The 20,486-nt window shown below is 37.8% G+C and overlaps 1 protein-coding gene across 1 annotated transcript; it reads left to right on the forward strand.

The window, feature by feature from the left end:
- Window positions 1-955: 955 nt before the first annotated feature.
- LOC136030783 (fibrillin-1-like) lies at window positions 956-17,011 on the forward strand. Its single transcript, XM_065709828.1, has 3 exons — window positions 956-1,061; window positions 3,183-3,295; window positions 16,929-17,011. Exons 1-3 carry the CDS (start codon window positions 956-958, stop codon window positions 16,980-16,982), a joined length of 273 nt encoding a protein of 90 aa, XP_065565900.1. The 3' UTR covers window positions 16,983-17,011.
- Window positions 17,012-20,486: the final 3,475 nt, after the last annotated feature.

Genomic DNA, 20,486 nt, shown 5'->3' on the forward strand with positions numbered 1-20,486 from the left:
AAATGTAGCTGGAGATATTTTATAATATCTTCTTTCAACATCATTCATCCTTAGGATGTTGGTTGAATTCAGTTTAGAAGAATCAACAGAGGTTTTCAGCTATAATTCCTCAATAGAGTGTTTCAGGGGAAGTTTTGCCTCTGACAAAGCTATTCTTCAGGAAATCAGTGCGGATGTCTCCTCAGTGTATATAGTCCAGGAAATCAGCGTATTTTGTCAACGTAGGCTGTGTTTCCCATGTTTATCATGTTGCCATACGAACAGCAGTACTAGTTCAGATAAAATATCATAGGAAGGATAACTGAAGCTATCTGGCTAATTTTTCTCTGTAACAACAATAGCCACTATAATTTAATAATTTTTTGCTCACTTTTTTGCACTTCTATGAAATTAAAATTGTTGCTAATATTCTTGTTTTAACTCGTTTGTGCTTGTAGAAAATAGCCATCAGCGCCACTTAAAATTTCTCTTTTAGAGGTTATAACGGTGATATTCCATGCTAAAGCTTGCCCTTAAAAACCAATATTGTATTCTCTTGAATTGTGTTATTGAGGCTTAGATACTTCAAGTTGCAACAGCTTTCAATGGTTTGTTTTATCTCATTTCGCCCACTGATGAACAATAGAAAGAATGCATCCTCTAAATAAAAGTACCATATCCTAAAAACCCTTAAGATCAAACTTATGCTTCTTACATTACAGTGAGTTTTTTTCTTTTATTATTATTTGTTTATTTATTTGGGGATATAAAAATAGTCTATTTCCATAGCGATTCCTTGTGTAAAATAATTTAATCGACAAGCTTCTTCTTGCCCCTTTTTTGTATTGCTGCAACAAAGACGAAGAACATATTATAATTTTGTATCAAGTAGATTTTGATTTCTAGCTGAGTTCCAGAGGCCCCTGATGGTCCTGGGTGAGGAACTAAAGGGGAAGATCTCAATAAGTGCCTTGTAATGCCTGGCATCTGTGAAATAGGTGAATGTGTCAACACAGATGGCTTTTTCAGATGTTCTTTGCCACCTGGATATGTACTTGACGCTTCTGGTAGAAAATGCATCGGTAAGTATGAAACTGTTCTTTTCATGTATTAGAGGCTGTTGCTGGATGGGTAGGGGCGGACACAGAGATTATTTTTGAATATTGGCAAAATCTTATCAGAAAACACAAAAATAATTTGAGACATAATATAACTAGTTTGCGGTTTCTTTTCTGCTTGGAAAAGGGGCAGGAAAGAGAGAGTCCAGAGAAGGAGATGCAAAATAAGAAAAATCATGACTTATCCTTTACTAAAAAGCAGGAATAGCACACCTGTTTCCGCTATTACAAGTTGTGACCAACGATTTGGGTATGGTAATTCGAAAGGTATCATGTGAAATATGTTGTCAAACGGAGGTTAATAGCCTGACATGTCAATAATGACCCGTCTGATCCATTCTTTTAACCTTTTTTGTAATTTTTTTAATTTAAGTAGTTATACGTTTTTGCTGATTATCTTTTTGATGTTTCTGGTAAAAATAGATTGGTAAGCTGTCAATTTTTTTTTTTCATATATTAAACGAAACAGCATGCTTAAGTCCAGATCTCTGTAGTTTCTCAACGTGTCTGTTCCAAACGTGTGTCGAAATTAATCCTAGGAAGAGCTTAAGGTTAACTCCTAAGTTCGAGAATTCTGTCCTACAGAAATTAAAACTTTTAATGTTTTTTTCTTCTTTTACTAGATTACGTTGTATGCACTTGCTGCTCATGTTTTGTGAACTTGTTTTCTTTTGCAAGCCTGCAGGTACTACTGCAAAGACCATAAAGGAAATATAAGACAATATAATAGAAAATAATGAATAGGTAAAGTGTTAAATTATTCTTAAAAAAATACATTGTGCAGTGAGTGAGCCTAAATCGCTTTATGCATCGAAAACATTATACTGTTTAGAGCTTAGCCAATTAGAAACACAAATGAGAAGACAAAAATATGAATAAATAACATGCAAATATATAACAATCAGAACTATGAATTAATAGTAATTAAAGAGATAAATTATTATTGAAATTAATTTCTATAATCATTATAGAAGTTAGTAACTATATGACAATCAGAACTAAATAAATAAACTTTAAACATTACTATTCTGATTATTATTTCTCCTTATCTCCCTTATATAGAATCTCGAGATATTTTACACACGCCTGCACTAGCTTTTTGCATGCCTACGGAACTTGGTCTCTTAACACTTTAGTGCTCACCCATAGAAGCACGTAACTATCGTTACGCAAGGAACATTTCACATTTTATTCGATGGTCTGGCATGTAAAACACAAAAGTTTGGGATGCTGTGTTCAAAACGGCTCCCTCCGGGGAATCAGAGAAAAAATTGCGACTGAAAATCCTTCAATTCACGCTATGACCAGCAGTAGGGACCATATCCTGCATTGTCCTCATCTGCCACCTCCTTCCAACTTAAAACGTAGGTATTTCAGCCAGAGAAGGAATCTCTAGTAGACAATTAAGAAGGACCTGGATCCCCGGGATGGCTTCATCTGACATGGGCATCCATGGGAAGGACTGATTGAAGATTGCAGAAGAGGCTACGTCTGACAAATCGTATTGACCAAAATTAGTCGTCTCATCGTAAATGGGGCTGGGCAGAAATAATCTTCCTCTGTTCCCCACCGAAAGCAAATAGGTATAACAGTTTCTTTCACGTAAAAACACTTGACATGGCATTAATCAATATTTTTGGGAGGTATACTAAGTATTATATGTTTTATGCTTTTAAGGAAATATTATGCACTAGAGAGAATGTATGAAATGGCTGAAAAACTCTGGAGAAATCTCGGGAGGTAAACGTAATAGAAGCTTTTAAATGGCTAATTCGTTCAGATTCACGGCCTCGGGCGAAGCAACAATTGATTAGATGGTCTTTTTTTTCTTCATTGGATCTTTAATTTTGTCTTTGAATTTGACAGAACTTCAATTTTCAGAAATGTACCATATCCCGCTTTTAGTATATTTAGAGTCTTCCTAAATAATTCTACTTCAAAAACAATTTCTTGAATATTGCTCTCCCTCTGCCCCCATTACATATTTGTGTTAATATGTTTATGATCTATTTTATCTGTTTTTATGCATATCTATTTTGCATCCACTTAATTTTATTTTCAATAATTCCCTGTTATACTTTTCAGATGATAATGAATGTTCTCAATCGGCAAAAATCTACAGAAATGGAATTTGTGCAAACGTAGATGGGGATTTCGAGTGTGGCTGTGAAGAAGGCTTTGCTCCTGGTCCTATGCAGGTAAATGTCCTGTTTTTTTCATTTTTAACCCACCTTTTCAGGCTTCAAATATTTAATTTTTCTAATATAATTACGCTTGTATTATTTCACTATTCTAATCTTTTTCAGTCTTTTCTCTTCCCGAGGATAGCTCTTGAAATCCTTGAAAAAGAAGTAATTAATCGTTTTGTCAGCATAGGATGTTAATCACATATAGAATAGAATGTGCTCATTTGATGAGCCCATGCGCCTGTCAGAAAATGAATGAAATAGTGCAAGGAACTACTGAAATTAGCAACAATACAAATACAAGGTAGCGAGTACTATTTCAGGGTCAAGATCATAAGACATATGGTAAACGCCATAAATAAAACGAACACTCAAAATGACAAATAAAATAGTGCAAAGCAGAACTAGGGTATTTCCTCTTGACGAAATGATATTTTCTTGAAGCCAAAGTCTATTAGCTTTCTTGTTAGTCTTGTATTCTAGCTAGTCTGCTATTTCTAGCTGCATTCTAGCTAGTCTTGTACAATATTTAATTTCAAAGTTGTCGGTAAAAGTAACAATGAAAGTCGGACTGTAGGTATTCACCCCTATGTAGGTGCAGTCATCTCTAGTGGTTACAAGGAAGGAAATTTTAATGCGGCAAAACTTCTTTTAATGTTCAAAACTATGCCTCATTTTGTTAAGGTTAGGTTTCAGTGTCAAAAGTAAAGAGTTAATATTAAATTCTCTGTTAAGGGTTCTAACATGTCACAAGCTTAAGATGCTTAAGTGATCTGAAAATTTAAAAAGATTTCAGTAATGATTGTTAACATTTGAAATCAATAAGAATGCATTAAGGACTAAATTTAGTTCCCTGACTGGACTTGTCAGAAATGCTGGTAAAGTTAGACTTAAAAGTTAGGACACCATATTTCTGATCCAACAAAAAACTTCCCAGTATTTGGGTCGGTCGAATCCTGGCACAGCCGCTCATGGCATGTTACAAAACAGGTTTCTTGCGGCCATGCCAATTTGATTAAAAAAGATACATATATCGAATACGATACATATATCGAATACGTTCACATTTAAGACCTGACATCACAAAACTTGTTTTGCCTCATAAACTAATAGGAAGGTGATGGAATAATCAGAAAATACGTCACAAGACTTGTTTTGTTTATAAGAGTAAAGTGGTAGCCTTGAATGTCTCTTGTTTTGGCTTTTGGCATGGATAGTAGGTATGTCGAATAGAAGATGATGTATGAGAGATGAATCTGTGATGTTTAAGGGGTATTTTGAAGTCTAATGTTTTTTATGGTCAAAACATTATCAGGTCTAGATAAATAGTTGCAGGTGCTGGAGATTACCCCATATACCAGGTTTTAATATATGTCCTTCGCAGTGGAAATCAATGGACGATAGATCCAATACATGAAAATTCGGGTGAGGGATATTTTTCACTTACTGTCTTTTTTTATCAATAAAATACCAAAACAAGTTATATCTCCATAAAATTACTTCCAAACGGTATTTTCTTAATCCAGAGGATGGGTTAAACCGTAGTTCTTATTTGGAAATTTGAATAAACTTCATGCTCAATTTTTAACCACTTCAATAAAGGTCTCTCTTTAAGAATTTTGAATGAAGGTCTAACTTTAGTGTAAAGAGTGGGGTATCGAAGAGGAGGCAGCCCATACATAGACTTTTCAGGTTTTAGTGCTTCTCCTCACTTTCAGCTGAAAAAAAAGTTTTTCTTAAAATTTAACTTCTGATTTTTTTTTAATAATATCTGGATAAATACCTCCTCATTCATGATAATTACTCTAAGGAAGTTCCATCACATAAAATAATTCCCCTATGAATTGGCCCCGGTAAAAGTGTTTTGTCGCTACAAATGCCTCCCCCCCCAAAAAAAAACAACAACAACAACGAAACAACAACCTGTTGTTCACTATTCCGGATGAAAAATTCTTCTTAGCTTATTCTTCATAATCTTACTAAAAAAATAAAAAATACTGATTTTTACTTTATTTCTGATCGTTTATTAATTCATTCCGAAAATTACTTTTATGTTGAAAACTTTTTCGAGATCCCTCCCCTCCATTGGGAAGTTTCTCATAGATAATTCTCGATAATTTCTAGATAATTCTTGATAATTTCTCGTAGGTGAATGAGTCAATTTTATATATGAATTCAGTCAAATTTCTCCCCCGTGTAAAATTTCTGCTGAAAAGTCTACCCCCCAATAACTCCCCCCCACCCCATTGAAAATCATCCCTGTAGAAAACAGCTTTCTTCCTAAGAATATCCCACACTTTCAAAGAATCTTTCATAGTCTTTCCTCTCCGACAAATACACCCCCCCCCCAAAAAAAACGCGCAAAATCCGCCTTGTTGAAAATAATCACCGGCGAATCTCCTCTTGGAAAATACTCCCTCCCCTAGCAAGTTGGTCTTCAATCACTTCCGACTTATAACAAAGGACTAGAATATTGGTGGAACCGGGGGCGGGACCCTTAGCCCCCTCAGATTTCTCCCGTGCCCCCTTTTCTCTGTTTGTACGACATTTACTTTTTCTAACTACCAAGTTTCATTCCGATCCCTCCACTATAAGCGTTTTCCAAGATTTTGGGCTTTCCCCTCCAACTCTCCCTAATGTCACTGGATCCAGTCGGGATATAAAATAAGAGCTCTGATACACGATATCCTTCTAAAAATCAAATTTCATTAAGATCCGATCACCCATTATTAGGTTAAAACTACCTCAATTTTTCTAATTTTTCCAAGTTAAAAACCTCCAGTTCCCTCAAAGAGAACGGATCTGTTCCGATTTTGCCAATCACTTGTATCCATAACTTGCGCTTATTCTTCCCATCAAATTTCATCCCGATCTCTTCATTCTACGTGTTTTTCAAGATTTCTGTTTGACAAGATTTCTGACCCTCTGTGTCCCCGAATCCGATTCGAATTGAAAACCGAACATCTGAGACATAAGATTCTTCTATTTATCAGGTTTCATTTAGATCCGATCGCCCATTCGTAAGATACCTCGAATTTTACGTTTTCCAAGAATTCTGGTTTCCCCCTCCAACTCCCCCCAATGTCACCGGATCTGTTCGGGACTAAAAACAGGAGTTCTAAAGCACAAGATTCTTCTAAATGCCAGATTTTATTAAGATCTGATCATCCGTTTGTAATTTAAAAATACCTCATTTTTCTTGTTTTTCCAAATTACTAAACTCAACCCCCCCCCTCAACTCAACCAAAGAGAGCAGATCTGCTCCGCTTATGTCAGTCTCGTATCTTGGACTTGTGCTTGTTCTTCTCACCAGGTCTCATCCTGATCTCTCCATTTTAAGCGTTATCCAAGATTTTCGGTCCTCCCTCCCCAATGACACTGGATCCGGTCGGGAGTTTAAAATAGGAGATCTCCGTTATGAGGTCCTTCTAAATATGAAATTTCATTAAGATCTGATTACTTCTTCGTAAGTTAAATACCTCATTTCTCCAATTTCTCAGAATTAGCCCCCCCACAATTCCTCCAAAGAGAGCAGATCCGTTCCGGCTATATCAATCACGTATTTAAGACTTGTGCTTATTTTCCGAACCAAGTTTCATCCCGATCCATCAACTCTAAGAGTTTTCCAAGATTTTAGCCCCCCCCCCAGTGTCACTGGATCTGGTCGGGATTTAAAATAAGAGCTGTAAGACACGATATCCTTCCAAACATCAAATTTCATTAAGATATGATCACTCCTTCGTAAGTTAAAAATACCTCATTTTTCTAATTGTTCAGAATTAACCCTCGCCCCCCACTCCCCCTAAGAGAGGGTATCCGTTTTGGCTATGTCAATCACGTATCTTGGACGTGTGCTTATTTTTCCCACCAAGTTTCATCCTGATCTCTCCACTCTAAGCGTTTTCCAAGATTTTAGCTTCCCCCCCCAAAATTTTTCTCCTATTTAACCGTCCCAACACCCCCACCCTCGCAGATGGTTGAATCGGGGAAACGACAATTTCTAATTTAATCTGGTCTGGGTCCTGATATGCCTGCCAAATTTCATCACCCTAGCTTAACTGGAAATGCCTAAACTGGCAAAACCGGGACAGACAGACCGACCGACAGAATTTGCGATCGCTATATGTAACTCGGTAAATACCAAGTGACATAAAAATGAAGCAATCTTCTGTGCCTTGTAAAAAGGTTTTTAATCTGCTATTTGGGTAAATTTTTGATGCACAGATAAGGTCATCTTTATTTTCAAAAAAGTTAGCCGGTGATGTTCTTAAAGAACATCACTCATCAAACAATCAGAACATTAAACTCATCAAACAATTTTGCACACAAAAACTCATAGTTTTACGGTCTATATGAAAGGGCTGAGATGCACTAAAGTCATTAAAGGAAGGACCCCAAAAATTTGCGATAATTTTGTCGGAATAATCGGTATAATGGCTAAGATGTGCCAAATAGCAAATTCCATTCAAAGTAGGACTCATAACCCTTGGCCAATTTTGAGGTCGACCATTTTTCCGTATCTTTTATACTTATATATATATATATATATTATATAAGTGTACAGTATATACTTAATTCCAATGCTCTGAAATCCATTAGAAGCACTCCTGCGAGAGCGGTTACCACATGCGCTTGAGCTGTATTAAAGATGAAATAAAAAACTAGTTCCTTTAACTGAAAGTAAGGAGCGACAACCGAAATTATTAAACTAGGTTAAACTATACAAGTGAACAAAAACTAGGTTGATATACAAGTGATCAGATCTGTAACACATTCTTTGGTCGAGATTTCTTAGTGTATATCGCATTTTAGGGATTTGCGGACAAGTTTAGCAGCACTATAAAATTTTTTCTCAAATATTGTCTTTGAAAAGATATTGTACATATTCGGTACAAATTAAAGTTTACCAGATTTATTAATATAAGGCTCTTGGATAAGCACGACATCAGGGCATAAGTCGACTAGTGTTTTTTTCTAGTTTTGCCGCTACAGCATAACACAGTTATAAGTTAATTTGTACAAACAGTAACAGTAACAAACAGTTTGAATTTAAAAAAGAGGGAATAGTTGTGGGAAAAGTCAAAGTCATGGCCAATTGTAGAAAAAAGCCAAGACAGATTGTTGAATTAAGTGGGCAGCCCAGTCAAGGGTTAATTTTATCCCTTTGATTGCCGTTGTTATTGTCTGCCATTTATGCTACATCTTTCCGTGCATGTGTGTCCCTTCACAAATGCCAAACTAGAGTCGTACCTGTTGGAGGTTCTCGCTGAGGAACACACGCAGGTTGACTACGGGTTAAATTACTTGAAAATTTTCCTCTCATGGCTATCACTCGACAACGCTGAACTTAAAACGAACAGAAATTACTCCGTATATGAAATGAGTTGTCCCCTCCGCAATCCCTCGCTCTTTACGCTAAAGCTTTTAATTGTTTTAAAAAGCAGAGTTGTGGCAAAGAGTCAAACTTTAGCGTAAAGAGCGAGGGATTGCGGAGGGGACAACTCATTTCATATACGGAGTAATTTTTGTTCGTTTTAAGTTTTAGGGGAGACCGGGGCTATTCCGGACATTTTTCAGATTTTCGGTTGTGTCATTTTCCGTACTGGACCGATCACTGTGTTTATACTTCCTTTTGGAAGGTAAACTATTTGGCAATCCACACCAACAACCTCATTGTCCTATCTACAACCACATTTTCAGAAATGAGATTTTCCCAAGTTTGGTCATGCTGTCCGAAAATGCCCCGCCATGGGGCATTTTCGGACACCCCCGGGGCATGATCGGACATGCCCCACCTCTCAAAGAAAAGTACTGCACAAGTGTTAACAAACTTCGTATATTTGTGTAAAAGTAAGAAAAGTAATTAAAAGTACTGGTACTTAACCATCACTTTATATTAAAGGCTGAGAAATCACGTGAAAACACATGTTCAGCAATGGATCTTGCTGTCCCACTTGAGGAACTAGGATCTGGTAAGACTAGGACAATATCCTTTTTGTCGACCGTTGCTTTGTCCTCAATCTCTGGGAATACGAACTTCGGGCCAATCTTTCTCAAAAACTTGACGTCAGCAACATCGTTATCGATGGACTCGACTAGCCCAACGTAATACATACACGAGGACTTGCTTTTTCCTAATTCAAACTTGACGAGAACGAACTTTCCGATTTGGATGGGAGAAACCGGTCTGTCGCTCGCCACAAGTCCTCTCCCAAATCAAGTGACATGTCCGACTCATCATCACAAATGTCATCTGGCAGTTCGGGTTCTGATGAACTGGTCTCCGAAACTGAAAGCCTGATGAAAGCTGATGGTTTTCGCTTATTTCCCACCTTGGTCTGTCAACGACCGACCATTTTCTTGGTTTTAGTGATTTTCTTTTGTGGCGTTTTTTTCTTGGCTTTCTTCGCTTCTCTGTTGTGCTTTTCTTTTTCCAGCTGTTCTTTTTCAGGGGTATCTGTCAGTATGCGGGTTTTTCCTCTTTTTCTTCCATTCGAAGGATTTCTTTTTGTTGGGTCAATCCTTGGGTGCGGCCTTACAGACTCGGGGGTGATAGGAGCTGTCCCGGGTGTACCGGGAGCGGGACCTTCAGGTTCAGAGTCCTGGATAACTTCACCGTGATCTGCTGCCTCTGTAGTAGAGTTAGTAGTTGCAGCTAGTGGAACGTCAGTAACGAGAGCAGGGAGAAAATCTGATTCGCCAAAAGCATGACGATTGAATGGGAAAATACCGGGCCTTTGAAACCCAGCAACAATGTTGCTGGGGCAGAACTTATCTAGGAACGGTTGTCGGGATAGCTCGGCTACTTCATGGATCGTTATTCTGCCACCTGGATGTGCTATAAGCTATTCGTTGAAATTATTACGTAGCCCGTTTTTAAAAGGTCCATAAACACTGATATCAAGGGGTTGCAGTTTATGTGAACAGTGTGGGGGGAACGTCAGCACAACAATTCCGTTTTCTCTGCAAAAGTGAACAATTTCAACGGAGATATGGCTGCCGTGGTTATCCATCAAAAGCAAGTGAGGATCTTCCTTCGTCGATTTTGTTTCACTTTGAAAATGCTTGATAGAGAGGAGGAAATTGTCATCCGTCATCCAGCCGCTTTTGTTAGACAGACCTAAACTTCCAGGTGGGCCCAGGTTATACATCCGGCAATTCACATGAACTCTAGGGAAGACAAAAACAGGAGGGATAACCCGTCCGGCTGCATTGATGAAAGCTAGCATAGTCGTGTTCTCTCCCCGCTCTGCTGAAGCAATTTGTGAGACTTGCTTAGCCCCCTTCCTGGCTACAACCTTGGGGGGGATCCAAAACAGTAGGGATACCTGTTTCATCACAGTTCCAGATTTTGCTAGGTGGAAACTTATGCCTGCTGTAAACTTCTGCTAGGTTGTCATAGAACTTGCTGACCACTGGAGCATTAAACCCGGAAGCACGTGCTTGACTAGTATTTTCTGGAGACCGGATTGATAGCTCATTTCCTCTCTTCATAAACGAAGAGAACCAGTCTAGGCCTGCCCTTCCCTTTTCCGTCCACGTTAAGGGCATCTTCACATTAAGCTTTACTGCAAACTCATAGGCAAGCTTACGAGTTGAAAGCCCTGTCAGCCCATGATTCATCAGCGATGCTGCTTTTAAATATTCGGTGAGTTGCTTTTCTTGCTCTCTAGTAAAAACTTGCCAAAATCCACGTCTCTCAGATGGCAGGACCTTAGCCGGAGATTTATCAGTTTCCAGAATATCGGGCTGGGCATCCAGTTCAGCACGGTATCGTCTAAGAGCATCATTAACTGTTGACTTTTTGAGTCCAAAGTTCTCCGCAGCTGCTCTGATAGAGCTACCATCTTTGACGATCGAAGCGACTGCTCTTTGTAACGTTGCTAGATCAGGGGGTGGTTTGTCTCGTTTTCGCTGATACGTTCGTACCATTTTCTGAAAAGAAATAAAGTATTAGAACTGATAAGAATAATAGTGAAACTATCAAATTATCAAATATATTTTATTTTTTATGTTATTCCCCCCTCTCCCTCAATAAAGTCCTGCCAGTCGTTCTTCCAAGAATTATCTAACTGCATAGATGTTAGGATTTTGATGTTAGTCAGAATTTTAGCTTTAAGAACAACTGCACAGGGGCGATTAGATTAGAATGCAAAGTATTTTTAACGTTATCTCAAGAATAGAAGAGCTTTATTATGTGCATTAAATTTTTACTTCATTAAATACAGATAACTTGTGTTTAATTTAATATCAGAATAGCTTACAGTCTATCTTTTTCCACTATTAAATAATAGTGCAATTTCTTTTAGGTTTAAAAAATTACGAACTTTCAAATTTAGGTACACCTTACCATTTTAAAACAATTCTAAAAACAAATCCTAAATAGCACAATTCTACCTCCATGAATAGATGGATCTAAAACTAGCGAAATAGATGGATCTAATGGATACGTTCGTACCATTTTCTGAAAAGAAATAAAGTATTAGAACTGATAAGAATAATAGTGAAACTTGTGCAGGTCTTTGCAGCTTTATTTCAAACTCTGGCAAGAGTTTTAACACTTCACTTTGAACTTCACATGATGGGGGCATTTTCGGACAGGCAAGAAATAATGTCCGTACATGCCCCGTAATCTGTGTCCAGAAATGCCCCACAGTGACCTTTAATAAAAAGATGGCTGCCAAAAAAAAATGAAATTATATACATTACTTTATAATTAGAAAGTAGCCAATAGATCACTCTCTTACCTGCCGAAACTGCTTTCCCCTAAAGCTGGCAGAACGCCTGAAAATTGACAAGGAACATACAGCTAGAAATTTAAATTTACCTCCAAATTTGCATCTGACCCTCTCAAAGGAACATTTATTACTGAATTCTAGTCAGAATTTGATCGAACGTGCGTTACATGCTCGCCATCTACTGACATTTTTGTCAAATTTTTGTATCGATATCTGAACGAGCAATATCGTTTGTCCGATCATGCCCCCGTCCGAAAAAGCCCCTGTCTCCCTTAATGTCGCTCCTTACTTTCAGCTAAAAAAATTAGTTTTTTTTTATTTAATTTCTGAACGTTTTTGAATTAATGCATGTTTGGTTTTGGCTCTCCGCACATAAATTATTAAAATGAAATTTGTATATTAATTCTTTTTTTTGGCTAAATGGCTTTCTCTTAGTTTTGATCAGACGATTTTGAGAAATAAGGGGTGGAGAAGGAGGCCTAGTTGCGCTCCAATTTTTCGGTTACTAAAAAAGGCAACTAGAATTTTAATTTTTAACGAACGTTTTTATTAGTAAAAAATATGCGTAACTTAAGAATTAACTTACGTAACAAACTTTAATAACCTTATATTTTTAATATGTATACGAGGGGGTTTGTACCCTCGTTAATACCTCGCTCTTTACACTAAATCGTAAGTTTTGTCCCAATTCTTTAAGAATGACCCCTGAATCAGAAAGGCCGTAGAATAAATAGTTGAAATCGCTAAAAATACTTTAGCATAAAGAGCAAGGTATTTATCTCCTCCTAAATACCTCGCTCTTTATGCTAAAGTATTTTTAGAACCCCTCATATGCGTAATAATTTCTGTTAATTTTAAGTTTCAATGCTACTTCTTCCTTTCATTTAAAAAAAGCGTTTTCATGTTTATTTTTCATTGTTTTCTTATAGTAATGGTAGAGAATCCTGCGCCCTTTTCATTGAATTTTTCTTCCCCCATGACAGATTCCTCCAAGGGAAGATCCTCCAACATAGCCCCTCTCCTCAGCCCCACCCCCAAACAAAATAAAATCCCCCTGAAAACGTCTGTACACTTCCCAATAACCATTACTATATGTAAACACTGGTCAAAGTTTGTAACTTGCAGCCCCTCCCCCAGGGATTGTGGGGAAGTAAGTCATTCCTAAAGACATAGTTATTATGGTTTTCGACTATGTTGAATAAAATGGCTATCTCAAAATTTTGATCTGTTGACTTTGGGAAAAAAATGAGCGTGGGAGGGGGCCTAGATGCCCTCCAATTTTTTTGGTCACTTAAAAAGGGCACTAGAACTTTTCATTTCCGTTAGAATGAGCCCTATTGAGACATTTTAGGACCACTTGGTCGATACGATGACCCCTGGGAAAAAAAAAAACAACAAACAAATAAACACGCACCCGTGATTTGTCTTCTGGCAAAAAATACAAAATTCCACATTTTTGTAGATACGAGCTTCTACAGTAGGGTTCTGTTATACGCTGAATCTGATGGTGTCATTTTCGTTAAGATCCTACGACTTTTAGGGGGTGTTTCCCCCTATTTTCCTAAATAAGGCAAATTTTCTCAGGCTCGTAACTTTTGATGGGTAAGACTAAACTTGATGCAACTTATATATTTAAAATCAGCATTAAAATGCAATTCTTTTGATGTAGCTATTTGTATCAAAATTCCATTTTTTAGAGTTTCGGTTACTATTGAGCCGGGTCGCTCCTTACTACAGTTCGTTACCACGAACTGTTTGATAGCATTGAAATAGGTAACAAGATTTCCTCCTTTCTCATTGGCTTAATTGCTCATTGAGGGTTGTACCAGAATATCTAAGGACTGTTGACTTTACGACCAGATTTACATTATGACCAGATTTAAAGGGAATTAAGATTTTTCACATGTCTAATCGGTAACAGCTGAACATTGGAATTTGGTTGGTTACAAGTCAGATAACAGTTTAGCATTTGAATTTTCACAATGGGCAGAAAAAAACAAGAACAAATAAGGGATGGGAAAACCTGAGACATCAGTAAGTTCTATCTCAACGTTATAGTAGAATATATTACTTTTATTCATTTACAAGTTACATTTTCAAACAGTTCGTGGTAACCAACTATAGTAAGGAGCGACCAGGCTCAATAGTAACCAAAACTCTAAAAAACGGAGTTTTGATGCAAGTAGTTACATCAAAAGAATCGCATTTTAATGCTGATTTTAAATATGTAGGTTTCATCAAGTTTAGTCTTACCCATGAAAAGTTACGAGCTTGAGAAAATCCACCCTATTTTAAAAAATAGGGGGAAACACCCCCTTAAAGTCATACAATCGTAACGAAAATCACACCATTAGATTTGTCTTATTTTAGAAAATAAGGGGAAGCATCCCCTAAAAGTCAAATAATATTAACGAAAATCACACCATCAGATTCAGCGTATCAGAGAACCCTACTGTAAAAGTTTCAAGCTTCTATCAACAAAAATGTGAAATTTTGTATTTTTTGCCAGAAGACAAATCACGGATGCGTGTTTATTTGTTTTGTTTTGTTTTCTTTTTTTCCCAGGGGTGATCGTATCGACCCAGTTGTCCTAGGATGTCGCAAGAGGGCTCATTCTGACAGAAATTGAAGTTTTCTATTGTTTTAAAAAATTGAATTTAGAGAAAGAGTCAAACTTTAGCGTAAAGAGCCAGGCGTTGAGGAGGGGGTCAATCCCTTTTATATACGGAATAATTTCTGTGCACTTTAAGTTCTAATGTCACTCCTTACTTGCAGCTTAAAAAACTTGTTTTTTATGGCACTTGGTATTAACCAAGTGACATATAGCAATCGCAAATTCTGTCGGTCTGTCGGTCCCGGTTTTGCTACTTTAGGCACTTCCAGGTAAGCTAGGACGATGAAGTTTGGCAGGCGTATCAGGGACTTGACCAGATTAAACTAGAAATAGTCATTTTCCCGATTTGACCATCTGGGGGGGGGAGTGGGGGCCCGTTAATTCGGAAAAAAATGAAGACCCTGAAAAATGAATTTTAACGACCCTGAACGATCCAGACTTGCCCACCATATCTGGATTTCTTGGTTCTTCAACCTCTCTTGTACCTCCCTTATTACTATTTCCTCCATACCCATAATTCACTTTCCTTCATTCCACAATTCCGCTAATCCACACTTATCTAAGATATCCTTAATACCTGCCGGCCACCCTGCTTTACTGTTCTGTCTCAACGCCTCTAAGTGTGCTGCCTTTGCTACCGTGAATCTCTGCATACCCAGTATCCTAACCCAATATCTCACTATGGTCACTAGCCTCTTAGATCGCAGCGATGCTAACCCTAAATCCCTCTGGATTACTACATTACTAAACAAATCCCCTAGTCCTAACATCCTCTTATAATATTTCATCATAACAACCTCAAGTTTCGGACCTTTCCGATAGCCCCAGACCTCTGCTCCATAATGCATCGCCAGTACTATCTTACTTGTCCAAATCCTTTTATATACTCTAATATCTCTAACCCGTCTAAGACTACTCCTTGCTATTTCACCGCTAATATACCTCCCCCTTGCATTCGCTAGATCCAGATGCCCACTGAATTTCCCATTACTAGTAAACTTTACCCCAAGATAAAAAAATTCATTTTTCACTGGTATAGTTTCACGTTTAAAGGAAAAATTCTTATCTTCACATTCCATGGCTTTACAACCAAATACCATCACCACTATCTTCAATGTGTTCAGGATTGACTTCTTCTCTTCCAAATAAACCTCCGTAATCTCTAATAATTGTTTTTATTATATTTTTATAAAGATATTATTATCTTTTTGTTTATATTCTTTTTATAAATGCAGATATAGTTAGAATTCAGATCTTTCAGTAAAACATATGTTTCACATCTCGAAGACCAGATATACATCTTCCTTTTAAGGACAAGTGTTCATGATTGACAATCTACAAACCTGAAATGCTTTCTTATGTTTTCCCCTTCTTATTGCCTTTGAATAGATACATTCAATACAGTGATTTTTGGGGTACGAAGAGTATTAGTCCAGCAGTCATTTAGTCCAGCAGTCAAGAGAGGATCAAAGTTCTAGAAACTATTACAATTTCATAAACAAAATTACCTCTGCTGCACAACCATTTGCTGTTGTATGTGTACAAGGTTCATGCCCACAATTTGTACAGGCTATAATTTGAGTTCCGTCTAATTTGACTTTGGTGTTCTGTAACCAAAAAAAGGAAGAATATAGCTGAAGCAATTATTCCCTAGGCAAATATTCGAAGTAAAATGATGATGAATATAATTTTGAGGCTTGAATCCAACCAATACTTTTCCAGCAGGAAGCATTCTCGACTTACTTCGCTCAGAAGCTAGGATCTGCGGCTCCATAATGATTTCATTTTAAGAACATTTTCTTTCCTTCATTTTCAATGATGTTTCTTAAGAACTTTATAGCCTACAACAATGAACTCTATAATGAAATTGTGTTATTCAGAAGAGACACAGAGGAGAATCGTCTTCTGTATAGATAAAATTGGCCAATTCTAAGAAATCCAGCTCTGATTCTAAAAAACTGTTCTATAAGTAAGGCAGGCCTTTTGCTGTTTTGCTTCTATCAATAAAAAAGGCAGCTGAGGTCTATAGCCCTCATTAGACGTAAAATTTTCAATTTTTTATTTTCCAGTGATTTTTTTTTAATTGAGCGTTGCCTATAGCAACGCCCATTGTTTCAGTATTATAGTGTTTGAAATCGATCGTTCTAGAATGACTTTCCACTTTACGACCTTTTTGTAACTTCTCTCTACTCACTTTGCTATTTGGTTTCTTAGTGAAGTTATCTATTTTTTTAAAGCTGTAATAAAAAGACATGGCTTTACGAGACTCTTTAAAAAATTTTTACATTTCTAGCTTGAACACAGAACGTCACAAGCACGTATTAGGAGAAAAGCTATTGGAACGTAAATCATAAGCCAACAAACCCATAAAGCTACATCAAAGGCCGTGAGTTTTGAATCTGCCATAGCCCAGCATGTCTATGATGACCCGAAGGACTTAGTTTTGTTTATATTTGATATTTAGAAGGATCTCGTAACGCAAACCTCTTATTTTAGATCCCGACCGGATCCGGTGTCATTGGGAGGAGTCGAAGGGGGGAGGGGTGCCGGAAATCTTGGAAAACGCTTAGTGTGGAGAGATCGGGATGAAACTTGCTGGGAAAAATAAGCACATGTCCTAGTTACGTTATTAACATAACCGGACCGGATCCAATCTCTTTGGAAGAGCTGGGGGGGGGGGGGGGTACCTAATTCGGTAACTTGGAAAAAATTAAAAAAAAGAGGTATTTTTTACGTACGAAAGGGTGATTGGATCTTAATGAAATTTAATAGTTAGAAGGAACTCGTGTCCTAGAGGTCTCATTTTAAAATCCTGACCGGATCCGGTCACATTGGGGGGAGTTGGAGGAAGAAGCTGGAAATCTTGGAAAATGCTTAGAGCGGAGAGATCGTGATGATACTTGGTGGGAAGAATAAGTACAAGTTCTAGATACGTGATTGACATAGCAAGACCAGATTGGCTCTCTTTGGGGGAGCTGGAGGGGTAATTCAGAAAAATTAGAAAAAATGATCTATTTTTAACTTACGAACGGGCGATCAGATCCTAATGAAATTTGATATTTAGAAGAGCCTCATGTCTCAGAGAACTCATTTTGAATCCTGACCGGCTATGGTTACATTGGGGGGAGTTGGAGGGGGAAACCGGAAACCTTGGAAAACGTTTAGAGCGTAGAGATCGGGATGAAACTTGGTGGGAAGAAGAAGCACATGTCCTAGACACATTATTGACATAACCTGACCGGATCAGCTCTCTTTGGGGTAGTTGGGGGTTTAATAGTTTTGGCACTTCCATATAAGTTAGGACGATGAAAGTTGGCAGACGTATCAGGGACCAGACTAAATTAAATTAGAAATAGTCTCTTCCTCAAATCGACATTTTTATCGTTGATAAAAAAATGATTGTTCTTCTTAAGAATGGCTTGTGGTCTTGGGATAGGATTCTCGCTTAGGGTACGAAAGGTCTCAGGTTTGGATTTCGGACCACCCCAATTTTTACATGAAGAAGATCCGAAACTAGATACGTGATCAATATAGCGATCACTGAAAGTTGGCGGGCGTATCAAGGACCCGACTGTAATAAATTATGAATAGTCGCTTCCCCGATTCAACCATCTGAGGGGATTTGAAGGACGGTTATTTCGAAAAAGTTGGAAAAAATGAGGTATTTTTAACTTACGAACGGGTTAATGGATCTTGATGAAATTTGATATTTAGATGAGCTTTGTGTCTCAGAGCTCTTATTGTGAATCCCGACCAGATCCGGTGACATTTGGGGAAGTGTGAGGGGGAATCGGAAATCTTGGAAAACGCTTAGAGTGGAGAGATTGTAATAAAACTTAGTGGGAAGAAACTCTTGGCTCTTCCGACCTCGTCACAAGTGCCATATGAGCTCTTGGCTCTTGTTGTCTTAGAAATTGCTTGTTAATCCGCTTCAAACAAGGGGATAAATTTTCATCTTTCTGATACCCTCTGAGTAAGTCCACAGCTTAAACTTAGCTCATTTTTAACTGAATAAGGGCTTAAAATAGATTTTACTGCATCATTAAAAATCAAGAGCTTGCCTTCATACCAATTGAAAGCCAAGATTAGTTTAAAAGCCTAGAGCGTTAACATAACCAATTAATTGTCTTCTGAGGTAACTTTAGGGCGATGGAATATGCCCTGTAAATTTCAAGCTGATCCAAAATAATTTAAACAATCGAAAGTTTAAGTCCCAGAAAACTGCTTTGTCAGGGTCGGGAAATCCAGCAGTTTCTACAGTCATCAAAAATATTCTAACGTACAGTAACTGCTTTTGGTAAGAATTGATTAAGATTTTCGCAAGCCCGGCAACTCCTATTGACGGAAAATATTCCAGTCCTAGCACCGTCTTTTGGCCCGGGATCATCAAAATACTTCAAGTCACACACCTGCTTTTGGACTGGGCTGAGAGAAAATGCTCCAAGTCCAGTAAGTTCTCTTGATGTTGGCTGATAGAATGTATTCCTGGTAACATAAGTCCTTTAGGCCGAGAATAATCAAAAATATTACAAGTCCGGTAAGTTCTTTTGGCATCGGACGTTCAGACATATACGTCCGGGGTTGGAAACGTTCCAACTCCAGTTGCATCTTTAGGTATCGGCTTATCAAAAATTTTTCACTTCTGGTAAATACATTCGGCCTGGGCTGATCAAAATCAATTTCAAGTCTAGCATTTTTTTTTAGTTTTTGAGATTGGTTGAACAAAAATATTTCAAGGCTAGTGAATCCTTTTGGTCTGGGCTGACCTAAATATTCGGGGTGTAATTTTTTATGGGGAAGGGTAGGGGGTAGCTCACCCTTACACACCCAAGTTTATCCCCACTATACCTCTTTTTGCCCCCCTCCCTGCTGAAACTTAGTTTATACAAAAAATCGTATCAAAATTAAGATAAGCCTACATAATTCACGTACACAGAGAAACAGGTCAGTTTTCTTTAGTTTATCTTTGCCTTTATGGTAATATGCGGCTAATTTTTCAGTTTTCACTGTAATTTTCACTTGATTTGGGAAAATTAGCCCCAATTTCGCGAGGCATCTTATTTTTCTCTGTGATTTTGGTTGTCTGTTCCGTAAGTTTCGAGTACATCAAACTGCAAAATGTGCTCATGAATTTTGGCCCTTCTAGCCAAATTTATGCCTGAAACCAAGTTTTGCAGCCAAAGTTTTAACTAATGGGAGGACAAATTATCTTATACTTAACTTTTCTCGTGCGCCACCTCTGCTGGGAAGCCCAAGGAGGGTGGCTATACTATCATCATATCGGCAATCCATGTTTGATTTCAGCTGAAAAGACTTGCAACACATCAATTTCCCTCTCCCCTCCCAAATACCTTTTGTTGAAAAGTGTGTGATTTGCATTCCCCTGTCTATTGGGCTGCATAGATCATGTTGCGGACGGGAGTGCCTGGGTGCACATGAGGTGTTGGAAATTGGAGGGGCAAGGGGCCAATTTGTATATTGAATCATGCATGTTCGAATTCTTTTCAAGAAGTTAGTTTTAACCTAGCGCGACGTCCCCACCTTTTCTACTTTAATGTTTGTGTGAAAAATTCGTTAATTGTACAATTCTTCATTATTATTTATTCTCTCCCCCTTATTCTTTTAAAAAACTTATTCTTTTGGATGCATCGATTATGTCTTGACACTTTGGGATGCAATTCGATACTATGGCAGGTTACGGGGGACAGGGAGAGATCGGAAGAATTGGACGAGGCTAGTTACACTCCAACTCCTTTTGGTCATTGAACAGGACACTGTAACTTCCAATTTTGGATCGAATCGGCTCACTTCCAAGTTCTTGTGACCAAACCTTTTGCACAAGGAAAAAATG

Source organism: Artemia franciscana, chromosome 9, assembly GCF_032884065.1.
Source record: "Artemia franciscana chromosome 9, ASM3288406v1, whole genome shotgun sequence".
NCBI classification, from domain to species: domain Eukaryota; kingdom Metazoa; phylum Arthropoda; class Branchiopoda; order Anostraca; family Artemiidae; genus Artemia; species Artemia franciscana.

Coding starts and splice junctions, on each gene's coding strand:
- LOC136030783 (XM_065709828.1), top strand. CDS start 956: ATGCCTGGCATCTGTGAAATAGGTGAATGTGTCAACACAGATGGCTTT. Junction 1,062..3,182: donor TTCTGGTAGAAAATGCATCG/GTAAGTATGAAA, acceptor TATACTTTTCAG/ATGATAATGAATGTTCTCAA. Junction 3,296..16,928: donor TTGCTCCTGGTCCTATGCAG/GTAAATGTCCTG, acceptor TTACATTTCTAG/CTTGAACACAGAACGTCACA.